Source organism: Schistocerca cancellata, chromosome 1, assembly GCF_023864275.1.
Source record: "Schistocerca cancellata isolate TAMUIC-IGC-003103 chromosome 1, iqSchCanc2.1, whole genome shotgun sequence".
Taxonomy (NCBI): Eukaryota; Metazoa; Arthropoda; class Insecta; order Orthoptera; family Acrididae; genus Schistocerca; species Schistocerca cancellata.
The window spans coordinates 482,368,539-482,385,907 of record NC_064626.1 but is presented as its reverse complement, the minus strand read 5'-3'; the positions used below and the strand labels follow the sequence as shown (position 1 = coordinate 482,385,907).

At 47.9% G+C, this 17,369-nt stretch overlaps 1 protein-coding gene across 1 annotated transcript in view; it reads left to right on the top strand.

The window, feature by feature from the left end:
* The window catches only part of LOC126177652 (chorion peroxidase-like), a 262,598-nt gene that overhangs the window by 207,027 nt on the left and 38,202 nt on the right, over nucleotides 1-17,369 (top strand). Inside the window, exons 8-9 of the mRNA XM_049924471.1 lie at nucleotides 12,359-12,437; nucleotides 16,077-16,222. Coding sequence (XP_049780428.1) covers nucleotides 12,359-12,437; nucleotides 16,077-16,222 — 225 coding nt within the window. The remainder of the gene's footprint in view (nucleotides 1-12,358; nucleotides 12,438-16,076; nucleotides 16,223-17,369) is intronic.

Here is a 17,369-nt window from a genome sequence, read left to right as displayed (position 1 = left end):
CTAATATAACGCGGGAGAATACTGCAGAGACGAGTTCTTGCTAATGAAAAGGATTTAGAGAAAGTGGCTGAACGATGTAGTGGGTTGGGGTTGTTTGGGGGAGGAGACCAGGCAGGATGTAGTGGGACAGAAAAGATTTTGCCCTGAGGGAAGCGTCATGTTCAGACAAGTAGCTCGCAGTCTGCTTTCGGCCGGTGAGCGGCGAGGACGTCTTGTTTACGTCCCGTCCGCAGAGTCGCGGTCCCGTCCGCAGAGTCGCGAGCGCGCGTAGTTTGTTTACTTCCTCGCCGCAGCTAATACTCGCGTCCGTTAACACTGAGTCGCCATGGCACATTCGTACAGAAAAGCTACCATCAAGATCAGCTTCCAGCCCGACTACGCACGACCACGAGCCTTTGAAGTCGAACGATTCATCCGTGACGAAGTTCAAATACCAACACAGCACATCATCGGTATCCACCTATCCATCACAAGCAGCGTCGTTTACGTCAAGATGGTCGATGCCGAGTTATGTCACGCAGTTGTGAACAGATGCGCGAACACTCTCAAGTTCAAACACTCCGATGGTCACATCGGAGAGGTTAATGTTGACCATGCTGGACTAGGATTACGCACACTAAGAGTCTTCGAACTCCCTTTCGAAGTACCACCGGACGTCGTTACCTCAGCTTTCCGCCCTTATGGGACGGTAATTAGCCACGTGGCCGAAAAATGGAACACCTTCGAGACGTACCAAGTCCTCAACGGCGTCCGACAAGTGAAAATTGAATTAAAGAAACATGTGCCGTCCTACTTAGTCATAGGTGGCTGTCGAGCAATAATAATGTACGACGGCCAACCTCGTACTTGTTCTGGTTGCGGCCAGGAGGGTCATGTGCGCTCGGCGTGTATTCAACGTCGGGTTACACGACTTTCATTGCATGACACGACACCACCTCCTACGCTCACGGCCCTCCCCCTCAATTACGCAGAGGTGACAAGATCGACCGTCATGACAGACGACAACCCCCCCGGCAGACAGGAAGCGTTAGAATGCGCACCTGTCGCCGGTCCTGGATTGACCAACAACATTACGGTGTCTGCAGGGGTTGAAGAACGCCGCCCATTGCCTCCACATGAAGATTCAGACGAGAGAATGGAACTCGACGCTAGGTTTGTACCGACCGCTGCCTTTCTCCCTGAAGGGGATGCTATACGGGAACCACAAACTCTTTCGGACACAGAAACTCACGTCCGCAAACAAAGGTCACCGAGAAAACATAAAAAGCGACGTCGCACACCCTCAGACGATTGCCTCCAGCGGACGTCTTCTCCAGTTGACGACCGGACGGCCGACGAAACGACGAGGAAAATGGATGTCACGAGATCGCCTTCACCTGTCACTTTGTCTGATTTTGACAAACCCGATTCCGCTCCCTCGGACACACGGATGGCCAGCACAGCGCCCGCCGTTGGTACACAACCGGAAACAACTGCGGATTCACCCTTAGTCACTCAGCCCACAAGTGTTCTACCGCAGCCACCGTTAACTTACGGACCTTGGGCGGATGACATTGAAGACGATTCTACGGGCGCTGTGGTGGATGAGGAGAGGGGTCTCTCCTCCCACACCTCGGCCCCTCCCGAGTAGCAACAGATGACGGCGCGGACGCGGCCAGCAGATCACAGGCCCCACCTTTTACGGCGACACTGACGGCAGCCCTCACCGCAGGAGACGATCTACAAACCTATCGCTTAACGACCATCAACATTAACACCATTCGGACACGTACGAAGTTGTCGCTGCTCCAAGACATGCTCAATGCAGCAGATGTTGACATTGTCTCTCTCCAAGAAGTCTTCGTCGCCGATTTCCCGGGTATGTATGGTTATACGGCTCATGTGTCCCACGCCTCGCCAACTAACAGTGGAGTCGCCATTCTCCTCAGAGAGGGCCTCGAGGCGGACGAAGTCCGATATCTCCCCGACGCTAGAGGAATGGCCGTAACGGTGCAAGGCGTCCGGTTTATCAATGTGTACGCCCTTTCCGGAACGAATCGCCGTCGTGACCGATCGCTCTTCTTCGCAGAAGGAATAGCACCGCTTTTTCAGGGCAGGCACGATGACTTGGTATTAGGGGGCGATTTCAATTGCACCCAAGCACCTAAAGATCAGCTGCCACGCCATTCACCGTGCCCCGAACTTGGGACACTCATCGGCGATCTCCAGCTAGTAGATACATGGGAACATGTCCGAGGAAATAGACCGGGATACACTCATTTCACGAGTCACTCGTCTAGTCGCATCGATAGGATTTACGTCTCCCGTTCTCTCGCGGCAACGGTGAGTGACGCGGAGGTGTGGCCAGTAGCCTTTTCTGATCACGAGGCCTATATATGTGCCGTCGCTCTTCGTCGCCAACGGGTGTGGCGCAGCCGATATCCCTGGAAATTAAACCTTGCTCATCTCGCTTCTCCGGATTGTTGACGTGCCATCGAAGACACGTGGAGTTTGTGCGTCCGCCGCCTCCCAATGTATCCTACGTCGATTAGTTGGTGGTTAACCTGCGCCAAGCCGGCCCTACGGCGAACCTTTATTACGTATGGTCGTGAGACTGCTGCTTGGAGGCGGCAGACCCTTGATTTTTATTTCACCGTCCTTCGCGACTGCGCCTCCTTGCCACCCACACCGGAACGACAGCTGACAGTTCAGCGTGCGAAAGCACAGATCATAGCCCATATGCGCCGACACCTCGAAGGGACGATCGTCCGAGCGCGGACACAAGACAGACTCGCAACGGAACGACCCACCATGTACCACGTCATCCGAGAACGTACACTGCGAAGACGGGCTCTGATACATGCCATCATCACTGAGGACGGCCCTCATCACACCACATAACGCGATATTGCTGCAGCCTTCTTCGACCATTACGCACGACTTTATTCTGCTCAATGTTCCGACCCGACGACGGTGACAGCAGTCTCACAACTGGTTTACGGCATTGTCCCACAGGATTTACGAACTGAATTATTGAACGACATTACGGAAGCCGAAATTATCGACGCCATCGGTAAAGGAGCGCCGAATAAGTCTCCTGGCCCCGACGGGCTCCCTGTGGAGTTTTATAGAACTTTCCAGTATTTACTGGCTCCCAAGTTAACAGACATCTGTCGGGAGCTTATGTCCCCCGCGGTGCCGCTCCCTGCGACCTTCGTAGAAGGAATAATTATACCGGTTCACAAGCCTAAAGGTGGGGCTCGAATACAAGATTACCGCCCGCTAACTCTCGTCAACTGCGACATGAAGATATTCACCAGACTATTAGTAAACCGTCTACGACCGACCCTACCTTACGTCATCTCGCCAGATCAGACTTCCTTAGGGGGTATCAACAACATCCACACAGCACTGTGTCGATACCGTGACTTAATAGCCCTAGCCAGGGCACGCCGCATCCCGGGAGCGCTGGCATCACTAGATTTTAGCCAAGCTTTTGATCGAGTGGATCACGCGTACCTAACGTCCGTTCTCCAGCACATGCAGTACCCACAGCAATTCACAGACGTCGTGATGCGCCTCCTCCGTGGGGCGACTTCCAAAGTGCTCGTTAACGGGCGTCTCTCGCAGTCCCTCCCGATTTTCCGCTCCGTCCGTCAAGGCTGTCCCTTGTCGACGTTACTCTATGCTCTGGCACTGGAACCGCTCCTCTGTGGTCTCCGTCAACGCCTCACCGGTCTTACCCTACGTGCCGTCACGTTTCGCTGTACAGCATATGCCGACGACCTGGTTCTCGTGTTCCGCAATCGCGACGATGTCAACAGAGCACTAGAATGGATTACCACGTTCGGTGTGGCTTCCGGCAGCTGTCTCAACGTCGCCAAATCGGTCGCCATGGCCATAGGAGACGGGTTGACCCCAGAGTGTGTCGAACCCCTACAGCTTCGTGGCACTATCAAATGTCTCGGAATAGAGTTTCACGACGACATACGGCGCACCGCGGCTCTTAACTACCGCCGCTTATTACAACAAATTCGGGTCCAGATCTTCAACCTTCGTCTGCGGACCATCGACATTCTCCAAAGGACACACTTCGTCAATGTTTACCTCGCATCGCGCCTTCCACACATAGCGCGTGTTCTCCCAATACCGTTACTGATGGCACGACGTCTATTAGCGGCATTCGGAGCCTACGTCAGTACAGGCATGCTCTTCAAAGTCAGTTATGAGTCACTGACCCTTCCACCAGAAAGGGGAGGCCTTGGTCTAGTCCATGTCCACGACAGAGCTGTGGCCCTGTATGTCAGCTCACACATCAAGCAGTGGCGCCACCACCCGCAAAGTTTGACAGGTTTGCTGTTGGAGTCCTTAGCTCCGCCCTCCATTATGCCCCCACTGACGACGCAAGACATACCCCCACCCTTCTACTACTTCGGGAACTTTTACATTGAACACAGCTATGTCCGTATCGCAGTACCACCGACGAAACAGGCGTCGGCGCGGGATATATATCATGTCCTACAGCAGAGGCGCCCACCAAACATCGTGGAGACCAAAAGCCCTCAGGTTAATTGGAAGGTGGTGTGGAAGACGATTCACGCGATTCCACTGGATACAGCCGTCCGATCCACATGGTACATCACAGTCAATGGTAAACAGATCACCCGATCACGCCTCCACAAGATAAACATGGCGGAATCGCCTCTCTGCGTAGACTGCGGGATACCAGACACGGACGAACACCGTCTCACATGTGGCGCGGCAGACGACGTATGGCGCTTGGTGCGACAAATTTTGTCGTATTTTCTACGAGTAACTCCGGAACGCATTACACCTCGGTTTCTACTATTTCCGGATCAACAGTATTTCCCGCGCGCCAAGACCAACGCTGTCACGTGGATCCGTGCGCATGCGGCACACTACTTATTTCACGATGGACCTAAAGATGTATTAGACTTTTGGAACTACCTACAAGAACGTCATTGCAAGATCGTACGGAACCCAAAATACAGACAGTATTTTTCTAATTACTTAGGGAGTGCCCTACGCGACCCTCCACGCAGCTGGATCATCAACAGGTAGGAGAAGATACCCATTGAGTGAGCTGACATGACTAAGTTCGATTCTCAGTGGAACAACATGATATACGTGAAGACGTACCTGGATGATGAAGCGTAAGGAGAGTAGCGACACACCCTTCTGCATCCTGTATGAAGCACTTTTTTTTCGTTTTCCCCATATACATTACCTCGGTGTAGGAAAGTGCCGAGATATTGTTTTCTTTTTCTCCGAGCACGATGCGGTGCTAGATACATTTATTTTTGTTGTGGTATAAAGTAAAACCACATTAAGAATGTATTAAAAACAGTAAATAAAAATAAATAAATAAATAATAATTCCCACAAAAGATTTCCCCTTCCCATCCCTGATTCCTTGACGGACGAGGGGGACACTGCGACCAGGCCTCGGGTTACGACCCCTGATCGCTCTGCCTTCTCCGCCCTTCCCCACCTCCTTTCATAAAAAAAGGTCCTTGGTAAAAAAAAAAAAAGTAGCTCAGTGGCAAGAACTTTGCACGCGAAAGGAAAGGTTTCGGGTTCGAGTCCCGGTAAGGAACATCGTTTTAACTTGACAGCAAGCCTCAAACTGATGATTATGTATTTCAGACTGTTATTACAAAAACTTCTACATGATCTGTTTCATACATTCAACATTCATAACCATAAATACATCAGCCATAAACGTAGGAAATTTCGAAAAGCAATTATTTCTCAAGTATTTATCTTTTATTTCTGAGTGTGACGTCAGCTCAGTAATGGTTTTCGTACTTCAAATTCAAAATTATGGATTCGATTTCTTTAGAACTGCTTGAAAAACTTGAGTGAGTGACAGGAGGAGGCTTAAATTGGAAAACTGACAAACGGCCACCAGTAGGTATTTGACAAGACATAGCAATCGAAGAAAATCGGGTGGCAGACCACGTCACATTGTTTAAACAGTGAACACTTGTCTACATTCTTATTTACACCTTATTAAAAATACTGTCAGGCCAACTAATCTGATAGTCACGTCCTGTGAAACTGATACATAGAGATAAGAGATTCCATTCAACGTTGTAGTCTTCATAATACGACAGAATCAAATAACATTCGTTTACCAGTACTCAAAGAGTTCGTCTGAACACTTAGCAGTTTCATGGGTTATTTATTCGATGCTGTCTAATAATGTAGACTGAACGAGTTTCAGTTAAAATCGCTGGAAATTGGTCGTTTCTTAATCAGACTTATTTTAAAACAATATCGAAGTACATCTGCAGAAATATATTTGCAGGTCGCAGCAAAGACCACTAATTACAATGAAATGCTGCATACAGGTGTTGATATATGTCAACGGGAACAGTTGAAAATGTGTGCCCCGGTCGGGACTTGAACCCGGGATCACCTGCTTACATGGTTGACGCTCTACGTTCTTTTTTTTTTTTCGTATGTTGACAAAAGTGGCTAATTAGAAAATTAATTAATTAAGGAAATAAATAAAACTGAAAATGCTCAAATGAAAGACATGAAGACATTGCGGATAGTACAAATACAAAAGAAACATGCTCCTGTAGCAATGAAATGAAATTCGTGTCGGGGGCGACACCTGCTCACGACCCGACGTTCGATAGAGCAAGAGAGCCATCTATCGACTCGTTCTCCAGACGTTGGTGTAAGACTGGGTCGTCTTCTCGAAATTAACTAAGGGTCCGTAAGTGTGATCGATGTCAATCTCGGCTTCTTCGGCTATCTCATCTCTCACCCGTCACACCCCATCTGGCCGGCGGGTCGGTAAATGTAAGTCGCAAGTAATTAGCGAAGTCTTGCCTATATTTCTTATGCTGTTGCAGCTTCGTGTGCCCATCCAAGAGAAAATGCCAAAAATCAATTTTGTCCTTTTCCGATTCGTTATACACGTAGCCCACCACCATTCCCCGCACCCATGTCATTGCATTGGTTTTTTGGACCGGGAAATAAGATTCTTGGGGGAAAAAAAGTGTGTCTGATGAAATTGTGTGAGGGGCGGAGCGTAACAGGAACGCCAATATCTGTTGTGTCAACTGCCACACTGGAGCCGTCCCACTACATGCTAAACGATGTTCATCAGTGTCCACTGTTGCGCAGCCTAAACATAGTGGAGTGTCTGCCAAATGAATCGCGTGCCGCCGTTGATTCGTTGCGAACTTCCGATTTATCACCACATACCATGTTGAGCGTACCGACGTTGGGAGGTAAACGTTCCGTATAACGCGCCAGATCTGTCGCCAGTTCTTGTCTGGGTACTTTTTTTCCAGGATATTCCTGGGACACCGGCGCAGTAAGAGATGGTATACGTCTCGCGTCGTCGGTAGTCGTGTTGTTGGGAAGGAATCTCTGACATAGCTAAGCTCCAAAAAAAAAGACTTGAAGTGTGACAGCTTCGGTGAAATATGGCCCACATCGACTGGTGGCAGCATTGAAGTGGGCGCTAGTACATCGGCCAACGCACCCGAGATATTGCGAAATTGGCCGCGCCACTGTCGGAAAATCGTACTGACGAATAACGCCCGTGCCTTTTCATATACGTTCACTAGACCAAGTCCACCCTCTCCAGGTGGTAGCGTAAGCGTTGTGTATCGGATCTTAAACAGGTGTCCCACACTCACGTAGGTTCCGAAAGTTGCTTGTATGCGTGATGCCATTGTGCGCGTTAAAGGCAGGACATGCGCTACGTGAGTGAGTCTCGGTGCTAGGTATACGTTAACATAGGTCACCCTCTGAATCATATCCAACGCTCTTAGTTTCTGTAACAGCACCATTGTCCGCATCAGCTTTAATATGCGTCGGTAGTTATCCGCTGCTGTCCGCTGCACATCCGTGTGGAACGTAATACCTAGGCATTTTACGGTCTTAACTAAGATGAGCGGCCCTTCCTCCCCCGGTTGTAATCCTCGACCGACATTCATGCAGCGTGATTTTTGTAGATTAAGCACGCTTCCTGCCGCCATCCCGTATCGCTGTATCCATGCCAACGCCGTACGTACTTCTTCGCCTGTCCGTGCCACCAGCATCACATCGTCAGCATAAGCGCGGCAATGAAAGGTCAATTGTGGCAACGGCACTCCCTCCAACCGTCTTCGGAGACCATATAAACAGGGTTCTAAAGCCATTGCATACAAAAATATCGACAGGGGGCAACCTTGACGAACTGACCTTGAAATAACAATGTAGTCAGTGCCCCGTCCATTCACCGAGACCCTTGATCGTACGCCGTGTAACAGTCGCATGATCACTAGGATGAAGGCCTGTGGGATTCCCAATCTGTCCATCACCGCATGCAAAAAGGTATGATCCACTCTGTCGAATGCATGATCGAAGTCAATAGCGACGAGTGCCGCACGCACTCGGCATGCCGCTGCTAATGCGATGATATCTCGGTAGTCACTGAGCGCCGTATGTACGTTGCTCTTACCGCCGAGGCAAGTTTGATCTATGAGGAGTCTATCAGATAGTGAAGACCGCAGGCGAGCCCCAAGTATGCGCGCGAAAATCTTGTAGTCGCAGTTCAAGAGAGTGAGTGGTCTATAATCTCCTGGATTTCTGCCACCGCGTGGTTTGGGTATGGGGATGATGATACCCTCCGTGAACTCGGCAGGTATCTCAGTCTGCGGTAACAGGAGTTCGTTGTACATCTGAATCCAGGTCCGTCCCATGAGGTATGCAAAGGCGCGGTAAAATTCAATTGGGAAGCCGTCCTGTCCAGGGGACTTGTTCGGAGCCCCCCTGGCAATTGCGTCTGTCAGCTCATCCTCTGTTATCGCTGTGATGAAGGTCTCTGCATCCAGCGGTGGTCCTCTATCTGGCATTTCCGAGATGACATCATGTAGTGTCTCGTGGTTCACATGTACAGGTCCATATAACTGGCGGAAATAGTCGGTAAACACATGCGCAATATCACGCTGGTGCACGACTGGCTGGCCAGTTTCAGAGATTAGTTCCCTGATCAATGTCCTGCGTCGTCGTTGGCGTTCTCGTACCACGTGGTGCATGGAGGGGGTTTCGGCAGCAACTGTGTCCGCCAATCTCGCCCGGACCATTATACCTTCCATTCTTAGTCTCGTCAGCTGTAATAACTTGGCTTTTATCCTGCGCATGGCCGTGTGCCTTTCCGGCGATGGTTGTTGGGTCATCAGCTCCCTCAGGGCTGTAAAATAAAAATCAGCCGTTGTGCGGTGCCACTGCGATTTGTCCTGCCCGTATCGTATCAACGTTCTCCGTAACGTTGGTTTTGCGCATTTAATCCACCACTGGAGAACCGAGGTGTATGCTCATTGGCGACGAACGCAGGTCTCCCAGGCCGCCTCTATCGACCGGTGACATTCAGTGTCACGTAAAAGTGCACAATTCATTTTCCAGTGACCGTTACTCCGCCATATCTTCTGACGCGTTAGTGAAATCGTACAGACGTACGCCATATGATCCGTAAAAGCCGCTGGCCAGATTTCGGCATCCAGTATCGTCGTCCGTAGAGCTCGTGTCACGTACACTCTATCAAGTCTACTCGCCGAGTGTCCCGTGACAAACGTATAACCCGGTCTGTCACCATGCTGCAGTTCCCAGGTATCCAGGAGTGCCATTTCGGTAATCAACGCACGCAGTTCCATGCATGGCACATAATGAGGTACTTGGTCCTTTTTGTCGACGACACAATTAAAGTCGCCGCCCACTACATAGTTATCAAAGCGTCCAGCGAACAACGGTGCTATCTCTTCGGTGTAAAAAGTCGCCCTTTCTCTTCGTTTTGTGGAGCCAGATGGTGCGTATAAATTGATGAAACGAACGCCGTCGACAGTGATCGCTATGCCGCGTGCGAAGGGAGAGACCTGACGTCCTCCACTCCTATTCCTTCCCTGGTGAGAATCGCCACACCGCATCCACTTTCATCGTGCACTGAATAATGTGCCTCGTAACCGTAGAACTCTGGCGGCGATGTGAAACGCACTTCTTGTAAGAGGACAATATCCACGTCCGCAGCGCGTAACATATCTTTCAGCATTTGAATTTTAAGCGGTGACCGTATGCCATTAATGTTTATCGTGGCAACGCGGTACGCCTGGCTTGTGTTCATCAGTTGTAGGGCGGTGTCATTAAGCGTCCATCTGCACCCCCGGCGCTCCTCAACACACTAAGTTGGTCAACATTTCCCGACCCCTCCCGGCCTCTGGCCAGGACTGTCCTCAATCATCGCGTTCGTATTTTCATCCCGTTCCTGTTGGTCCATTTCTTGCGCCCAGTCCCCCAGAATATTTCCGGAACTGGTCGAAAGATGGGAGGTAACGTTGTCATCGCTCTGATGTTGGACAGTTGTCATCTCCACTTCCGCCTTCCGGTCACCAGAAGGAGAGTTCAAGTTATCGTCGCTGTGTAGTTCCTGCATCGTCATCTCGGTATCTGTTGAATCCACTGGTCTCAGGTCGATACTGTCGTTGTCGTCCACTGTCCCCTCGGGACTATGGCTATCGTCAGCAGAAGTCAGTCGACGCTTCTTTCTTCTCTTCGGCGAACGCTGTTTCCGTTGCCTTGCTTCCGCATCAGCTGTTGGGGTTGCGTATCCTCCGTCTTGGGCCTGGCCTATCACGCTCTCGGTGGAAGCACTGGCAGCCACCACGGATGATCCTGGAGCCGCCGTCAGCTGCATCTCTTCTGTGGTGTCTTGTGTCTGCTGTGGTGGAACCGGTGGTCGGAGTTCCAGTCCGTTGGTGTCCATGTTCTCTATAGGGGGCAGCTGCTGGTGCCCATCGGAAGTCTCCCTCACGTCGCTTCTCAGGGCTTCCACAAAGGTCAACGGTAAGACAGTCGTCGGTTGTGGCGCCTGAACGCCAGCCCGTGGAGTTTGCACTAAACGTCGCTGGAGGCATTCCGAGCGGACGTGACCTTCTTTCCCGCACCCCGAGCAAGTGCGAGGTTGCCCATCATAGATTATAATTGCTCGACAACCTCCTATGTACAAATAAGAGGGGACGTGCTTGCGCAGCTCTATCCGTATTTGTCTCACCCCATTTAAAACGGGGTACGTGGTAAAACTCGCCCATTTTTCGGCCACATGGGATAAAACTGTGCCGTATGGTCGAAAGGCGTCGGTAACAAGTTCAGACGGGACCTCAAACGGAAGTTCGAAGACTCGTATAGTGCGGATCCCCATTCCCGCGTGATCGACTGTAACTGCACCAACATTCCCGTCGGCATGACAGAAACGATACCCATTCGGTGATCGTTGTAGAAGTCTTTCGCAAGCAGCCTCGTCAACAAGCTTGACATAGACGACGCTTGAAACGAGCGATAAATTGATTCCCACGATTTCCTGTGGATCGATTTTCACCTCTTCTCTGAAGAAACGTTCAACCTCGTGTGCCTTTGGTCGTGTATAGTCGTTCGCAAAACTGAACTTCAAAGTCGTTTTTCTGTACGAGTGTGCCATCTCGTTCTATACTCACAACACCGCACACGCGAAGCTGCTCCGGCGTAAACAAACAGGCACGCGCACCACAGCGCGGCCGGCAGGCAACACGGTCCGCACTGTGTCACTGCCGAAGGCAGACTGGAAATTGGTCGTTTCTTAATCAGACTTATTTTAAAACAATATCGAAGTACATCTGCAGAAATATATTTGCAGGTCGCAGCAAAGACCACTAATTACAATGAAATGCTGCATACAGGTGTTGATATATGTCAACGGGAACAGTTGAAAATGTGTGCCCCGGTCGGGACTTGAACCCGGGATCACCTGCTTACATGGTTGACGCTCTACGTTCTGAGCCACCGAGGACACAGAGGATAGTGCGACTGCAGGGACTTATCTCTGGCACGCCTCTCGTGAGACCCACATTCCCAACTTATTGTCCCGCACTATATTCACAGAGCCTCTGCCCATTATACTCATTACTCGCGGCTTTTTACCGATTCCCGTAAGAGTTCGGGCACTGTTTGTGGATCCGCACAGAAGAAGATGCTCAAATGGCCGATGAGCCTTAACTATATATACATATGAAGACCACTAACTCCTTAAAGTACGCTATATTTATAAAACAGCATTTGGCCATGTTCCGTGTTTTAAAATAAGTTTTCGTGCGATAGCTACAAACCACAGTAGTTGTTAGCGAAATTTAAATGCATTTCCTAGAAAAAATTCTTGGTTCAGTAAAAAAAATATTCAATCGTGTATTATTGTTATTTTTTCAAATATGCGATGGATAACCTCCTTGTTCTCGTATTCTGATCTAATATCTTTATCACATAACGAAAAAATATTTTAACAACAACCATCAAAATAACTATGTCTAACGGTTGCGTCTCTTCTTCCACAGGTTCCAGGGCACAGTATAACACACTCACTGCCGTTCTGGATGGAAACACTGTGTATGGAGTCACTGAGAAGTTTGCCAGGTAAGATTTTCAGTCGCAACATCTTACGCTTTACAACCTACAGGAAAAACCTTTCTCTTTGGGCCATTACTAATGCTTCCGTTGTGCAAAGAAACTGATGTGAGAGAGAAAGGACACGTTGTTCAATAACAATATCGTGTCGTATGTCTATGTACCATATGTCGTAAGCCAGTAGGTATATCACAAAAGTGTATTTACTTATCAATTAAAGGAAGACGAAACCACGAATAAAATACTTGTGTCACAAACAAGGGGATCTATGCTTCAAAAGAACAAAAAAAAGTTATACAAGAAAGAAACCGCTGTCGAGCTACTATAAAAATGTCTTGTTTACAGAGATGCCTATGTAACAAAACAAATGTAGCTGTGATTACCCTGCGTTGGTCAGCGTGCAACCAACTGCGATATTTTATTTACTATCCTAAAATAGCGCAGATTGTTTGAGATTTGTCCTGTTGAAGAGCCTATGTTATCACAGGGAGAGCGGGAGGGGCGGAGGGAGGGGGAGGGAGAGAGAGGGAATCCTCTATGTGTTGTCCAAGTACTGACCCATTGTAGAATCGGGGATTTTAGAGCCTAGGAAGTCCAAATTTGGAATATTTGCCCAATAGGTTGTAAGTGGGTCTAATGGAATCCCATAACGGACCTGCGTGTAGTTGTAGTCCCACAGTATCAATAGCGAAAATACTCTTTTATGGAACCTTTCTTTTTCTTTCGCCTTCTGAAAAATTACGATCTATATACTCACTAAAACGCTGTGGTTTGGTTGTCATCTATCACTTTTACTCATATCACTTCCATTGAGATGAGAGATCTCAGCCAGCAATTCAATTTTATGAATTTCTCCTTCATCAAAGCCCCCAATTACGTGCTCTTGCTTGTGAAGGAAATTATTTTCATATTGAAGATCTAAGAGCGAGTTTTAAATTTTCGACGCATTATCTCATCTCTAGCAGTGAATTTTTCCGTTCACTGTGCTTCATGGCAACAGGGCCTAGAATGAGTGAACAAAGTTCTCATGCGTCGCCAAAAGAGGTCAGGCACCATTTTCAGATATCAAAAGGAAAGAACCTGACCTTAGCTACTAACGAAACTTTCCTGTTTTGCCTTCAACATATGTCGATGTTGTTGGGCTTTCTGGTCACTGCTGGGGCTTTACAACAGGCTGCTGTTTCTGTTTCACTTCTGAACCAACATCGCTGTCCTGCGTAATATTTTCCTGTGATTTGAAAGATGGCAGAGTCAATAAATGGATGTCTATACATCCTTCAGGACAATATCCGTATTTCAACTCTCTTCTCTACATGTATTAAAGATTTTCTCTAACAGCGCAATGTATAACGGAGGCAGATGGGAAGCTTGAATAATGTTAAGGGATTGACCTGCTTTTCTTTTGGTATAGTGTCGTCTCCAAACAGAAATCTCGCGCTAAGTTTTCGGACATGTTGGCACGATATACTGAAGTAGTAGGGTAAAGATTCTTAGCAGCTGACAAATGTTAGGGGAAAATGGGGTAAGATCGGATAGCTAATACTCAAAAACCTTTGGTGCTAAACTGTTTAACCTAGAGACGACGCAGCCAGTGTGTCACTACAAAATGCTTGTGGTTCCAAACTTTTAGAGCAGCGGGGCTCATTCATAAACGATTCAACATGCTTGGTTTCAAAAAGAGACCGATGCTTATAGAGGCTCTTTGTATATGTGGCATGCCTGTGCAAAATCAAGAGAACTGGTTATCTACAGATGGCTTGAAAAACAAGACAAACTTTTGAAAACAGTACGTAAAAATTTCAGTTTGCATCCACCCAAAAGGATGATATTGAGCACTGGTGGTGTTTCATCAGTGAGTAAGAGGTTTTTCCCTTTTTCGAAGAGAAATATAAACGTTATTGCCATAAAATTGCCGGCTGCGGTAACAAAAGCACCATGCTCAGCTGATGCTAATGATCCAACCTGTTTTTTCCTCTAAAAGCAAACACTTCTCATGGTTGATAGAAACAGTGGTTATTCCTGTATACACCACAAGGAGAAAACTTGTGCTACTCACATAGATATTCTAACAAATATAAAAAACTCGTCAACATGCTGTTTATTGAAGCCCATAGCTTTTGATATTGATTGAAGTATTTTCCGGAAATCTTAAAGAAACTTTGTTTCGAAAACCATATAACTAGTTCGTTCCAACCATATTCGTATCATCGTTGAATTTATGCTTCAAATTACTTTTGATTGCAAGATCGTAAGGTAATCTCCGGACATCTTTAAGAGTTAAACCAGAAAGTCCACTCTATAGTATTAAAATATGATCGAATAATTTTTTCCCCTTGTTCTGAAAACACAAGCGGATTTGGGCCCAATCGTCCTTTAATTGCCACTTCCTTAGCAGTTATTTTATTTGTCCTAGCCCTTTTTTATCTGTCTTCTAAGGTACTTTGTGAAACATAGAATGTCCTTGCAGCTTTCAAGAAACCCATCCTAGCCGACAACGCTTCGTTTATTACCCCTTACATAATAACCTCCTGCCTGCATAATTGTCTTTTTGTCTTCCTTTGCTAAGTTGTGATGATGATGATGTTTGGTTTGTGGGGCGCTCAACTGCGTGGTTATCAGCACCCGTACAATTATCCAATCTTTGCTCAGTCCAATTTCGCCACTTTCCTGGATGATGATGAAATGATGAGGACAACACAAACACCCAGTCATCTCGAGGCAGGTGAAAATTCCTGACCCCGCCGGGAATCGAACCCGGGACCCCGTGCTCGGGAAGCGAGAACGCTACCGCGAGACCACGAGCGGCGGACCCTTTGCTAAGTTCTCGGCATATTTAACTCATACAAAAAAGTCAATTTGTAACGCAGCATTATATGGTCAGGCAAGACCGGGTACTGCCCCGTCTTGCCCCCACTCAGCATACCCGGTCTTCCCCGAGTGTAAGTGTAATAAAAACAAAAGAAATTCACGTTACTATTGAATAAAATCCCTATAGTTTGCTAATGAATAAAAACTTACTAATAATCTAATATTCCTGACTAAATAAGAGTTTTTATAAATGTAATGACTATGAAATACCTGCAGATTAAAAACAAACGAACATTAATCAGCTGATATCGTAAAATGGTTGAAGTGGCTCTGAGCACTATGGGACTTAACTGCTGTGGTCATCAGTCCCCTAGAACTTAGAACTATTTAAACCTAACTAGCCTAAGGACATCACACACATCTATGCCCGAGGCAGGATTCGAGCCTGCGCCGTAGCGGTCGCACGGTTCCAGATACCGTAAAACTAACTTACCTTCAAAAGCGCGGTGAACTGAACATTCTTGACTAGTGGAGCGTAATTCTGCATCTCTACATTAGAGGACATAAACAGTGCATCAGAAACATGTTACCTGGTTTCATCCCATAACCCAGTATTATCCCACTTTGTGCAACAGTTTTTCATTTATCAGTTCTTATAATGTGGCTTCCGTAACCACGTAAATTTTTTAATACCAACGAATAGTTTAGTGACGCTGTTAGAAAAGATAAAATATTATAATGTGATCTTACATTTAGAAACATCTACAGAGCATAGTGCACATGTAATATTTTAGGCACTATGCGGAGAAGGTCATCGTGCAACGTACCGTCGTGTTACAGGCATCTGCGCGCTGGCTATGGCGGTCTGCTCCGCATGAATCCCGTTTTCAATGAATATGGGCTCAAGGACCTGCTGCCGCTCAAGCTGGACATCCCGGATGAGGGCTGCACGCGGCCCAACAGGTCCATGTACTGCTTCGAGGGAGGTCAGTTGTACTCAAAGCAATATTCACAATGTTAACGATAAGAGCTTTTAGATGCAATGAGTAGATATCAAGACAATGGACGACTAAACACTGATATAATTCCTGTCTGTGCGAGGATTCGAACTTTAATAGTGCCAACTACTTATTTGCAACCTACAGAATATATATATATGTTTCAATGTTTTACTATTCTCCAGTCGCTAGCAATGTGTATATCCCTTTAGCAGCGATGTGGAAATCGTTCGCAACGCCAGTTGCGTTGACAGTTCGAGAGGAACGATCTGTTGCCCAACGAATCTTTGTAACAGTTCTGAAGCGAATGCCGTGAAGTGCTTTCTTCAATTAGAAAAATCTGAAGTCACAAGGTCTTTAGTCCGGGGTGGTACAGCACTTCCCAGCTCCGTCGATCGACCAAATAAATCAGAGCTGGTCCCAGGCTGTGTTCCAAAAATGCACAGCTTACAGAAAGAAGCGGCAAAATTTTCTACATGACTTCCCATCATTTTGCAGGAAAATGCTCGGGAGCATGAGGCGCAGGTCTTGGTTTATTTGGTCACTCGATGGGGCTAGGAAGTGCTTTACCATCCACCACATCCCCCGATTCTCCTTGGCAGTCTCGGTGCCTTCCACGAGCTCCACTGGTCCCATGGATACCCTCCTGAATGTTCCCCAGAGTGTAATGGAGTCGCCGACTGCTTATCTCCGTACAGCTGTTAAGGAGCTGTTCTCCTGGAAGACAGCGGACTCAGGCCCTCCCATCGGCATGATGAAGAAGGTGGCAGGATTCATCAAACCATGCAACACTCTGCCACTGCGCCAACGTCCAGTGTCGACAGTCACGTGCCCATTTCACTCGTAGTTGCCGATGTGATGGTATTAACGTTGGCACATGCATGGGTCATCGGCTCTGCTGCGGGTGCCCATCGTTAGGCGTGTTCGGTGACTGTGTGTTCAGACACACTTGTACTATGTCCAGCATTATAGTCTGATGATAGTTCCGACACAGTTCGCCGACTGTCGTGTTTTACCCGTCTGGTCATTCTACGATGTCTGGCATCTGGTACAGGGAGACCACCCAACAATACGACGTTCGGACATAGTTTCACCTTGATTTCGCCATGTGTTGAAGGCACTCATCACAGCTCTC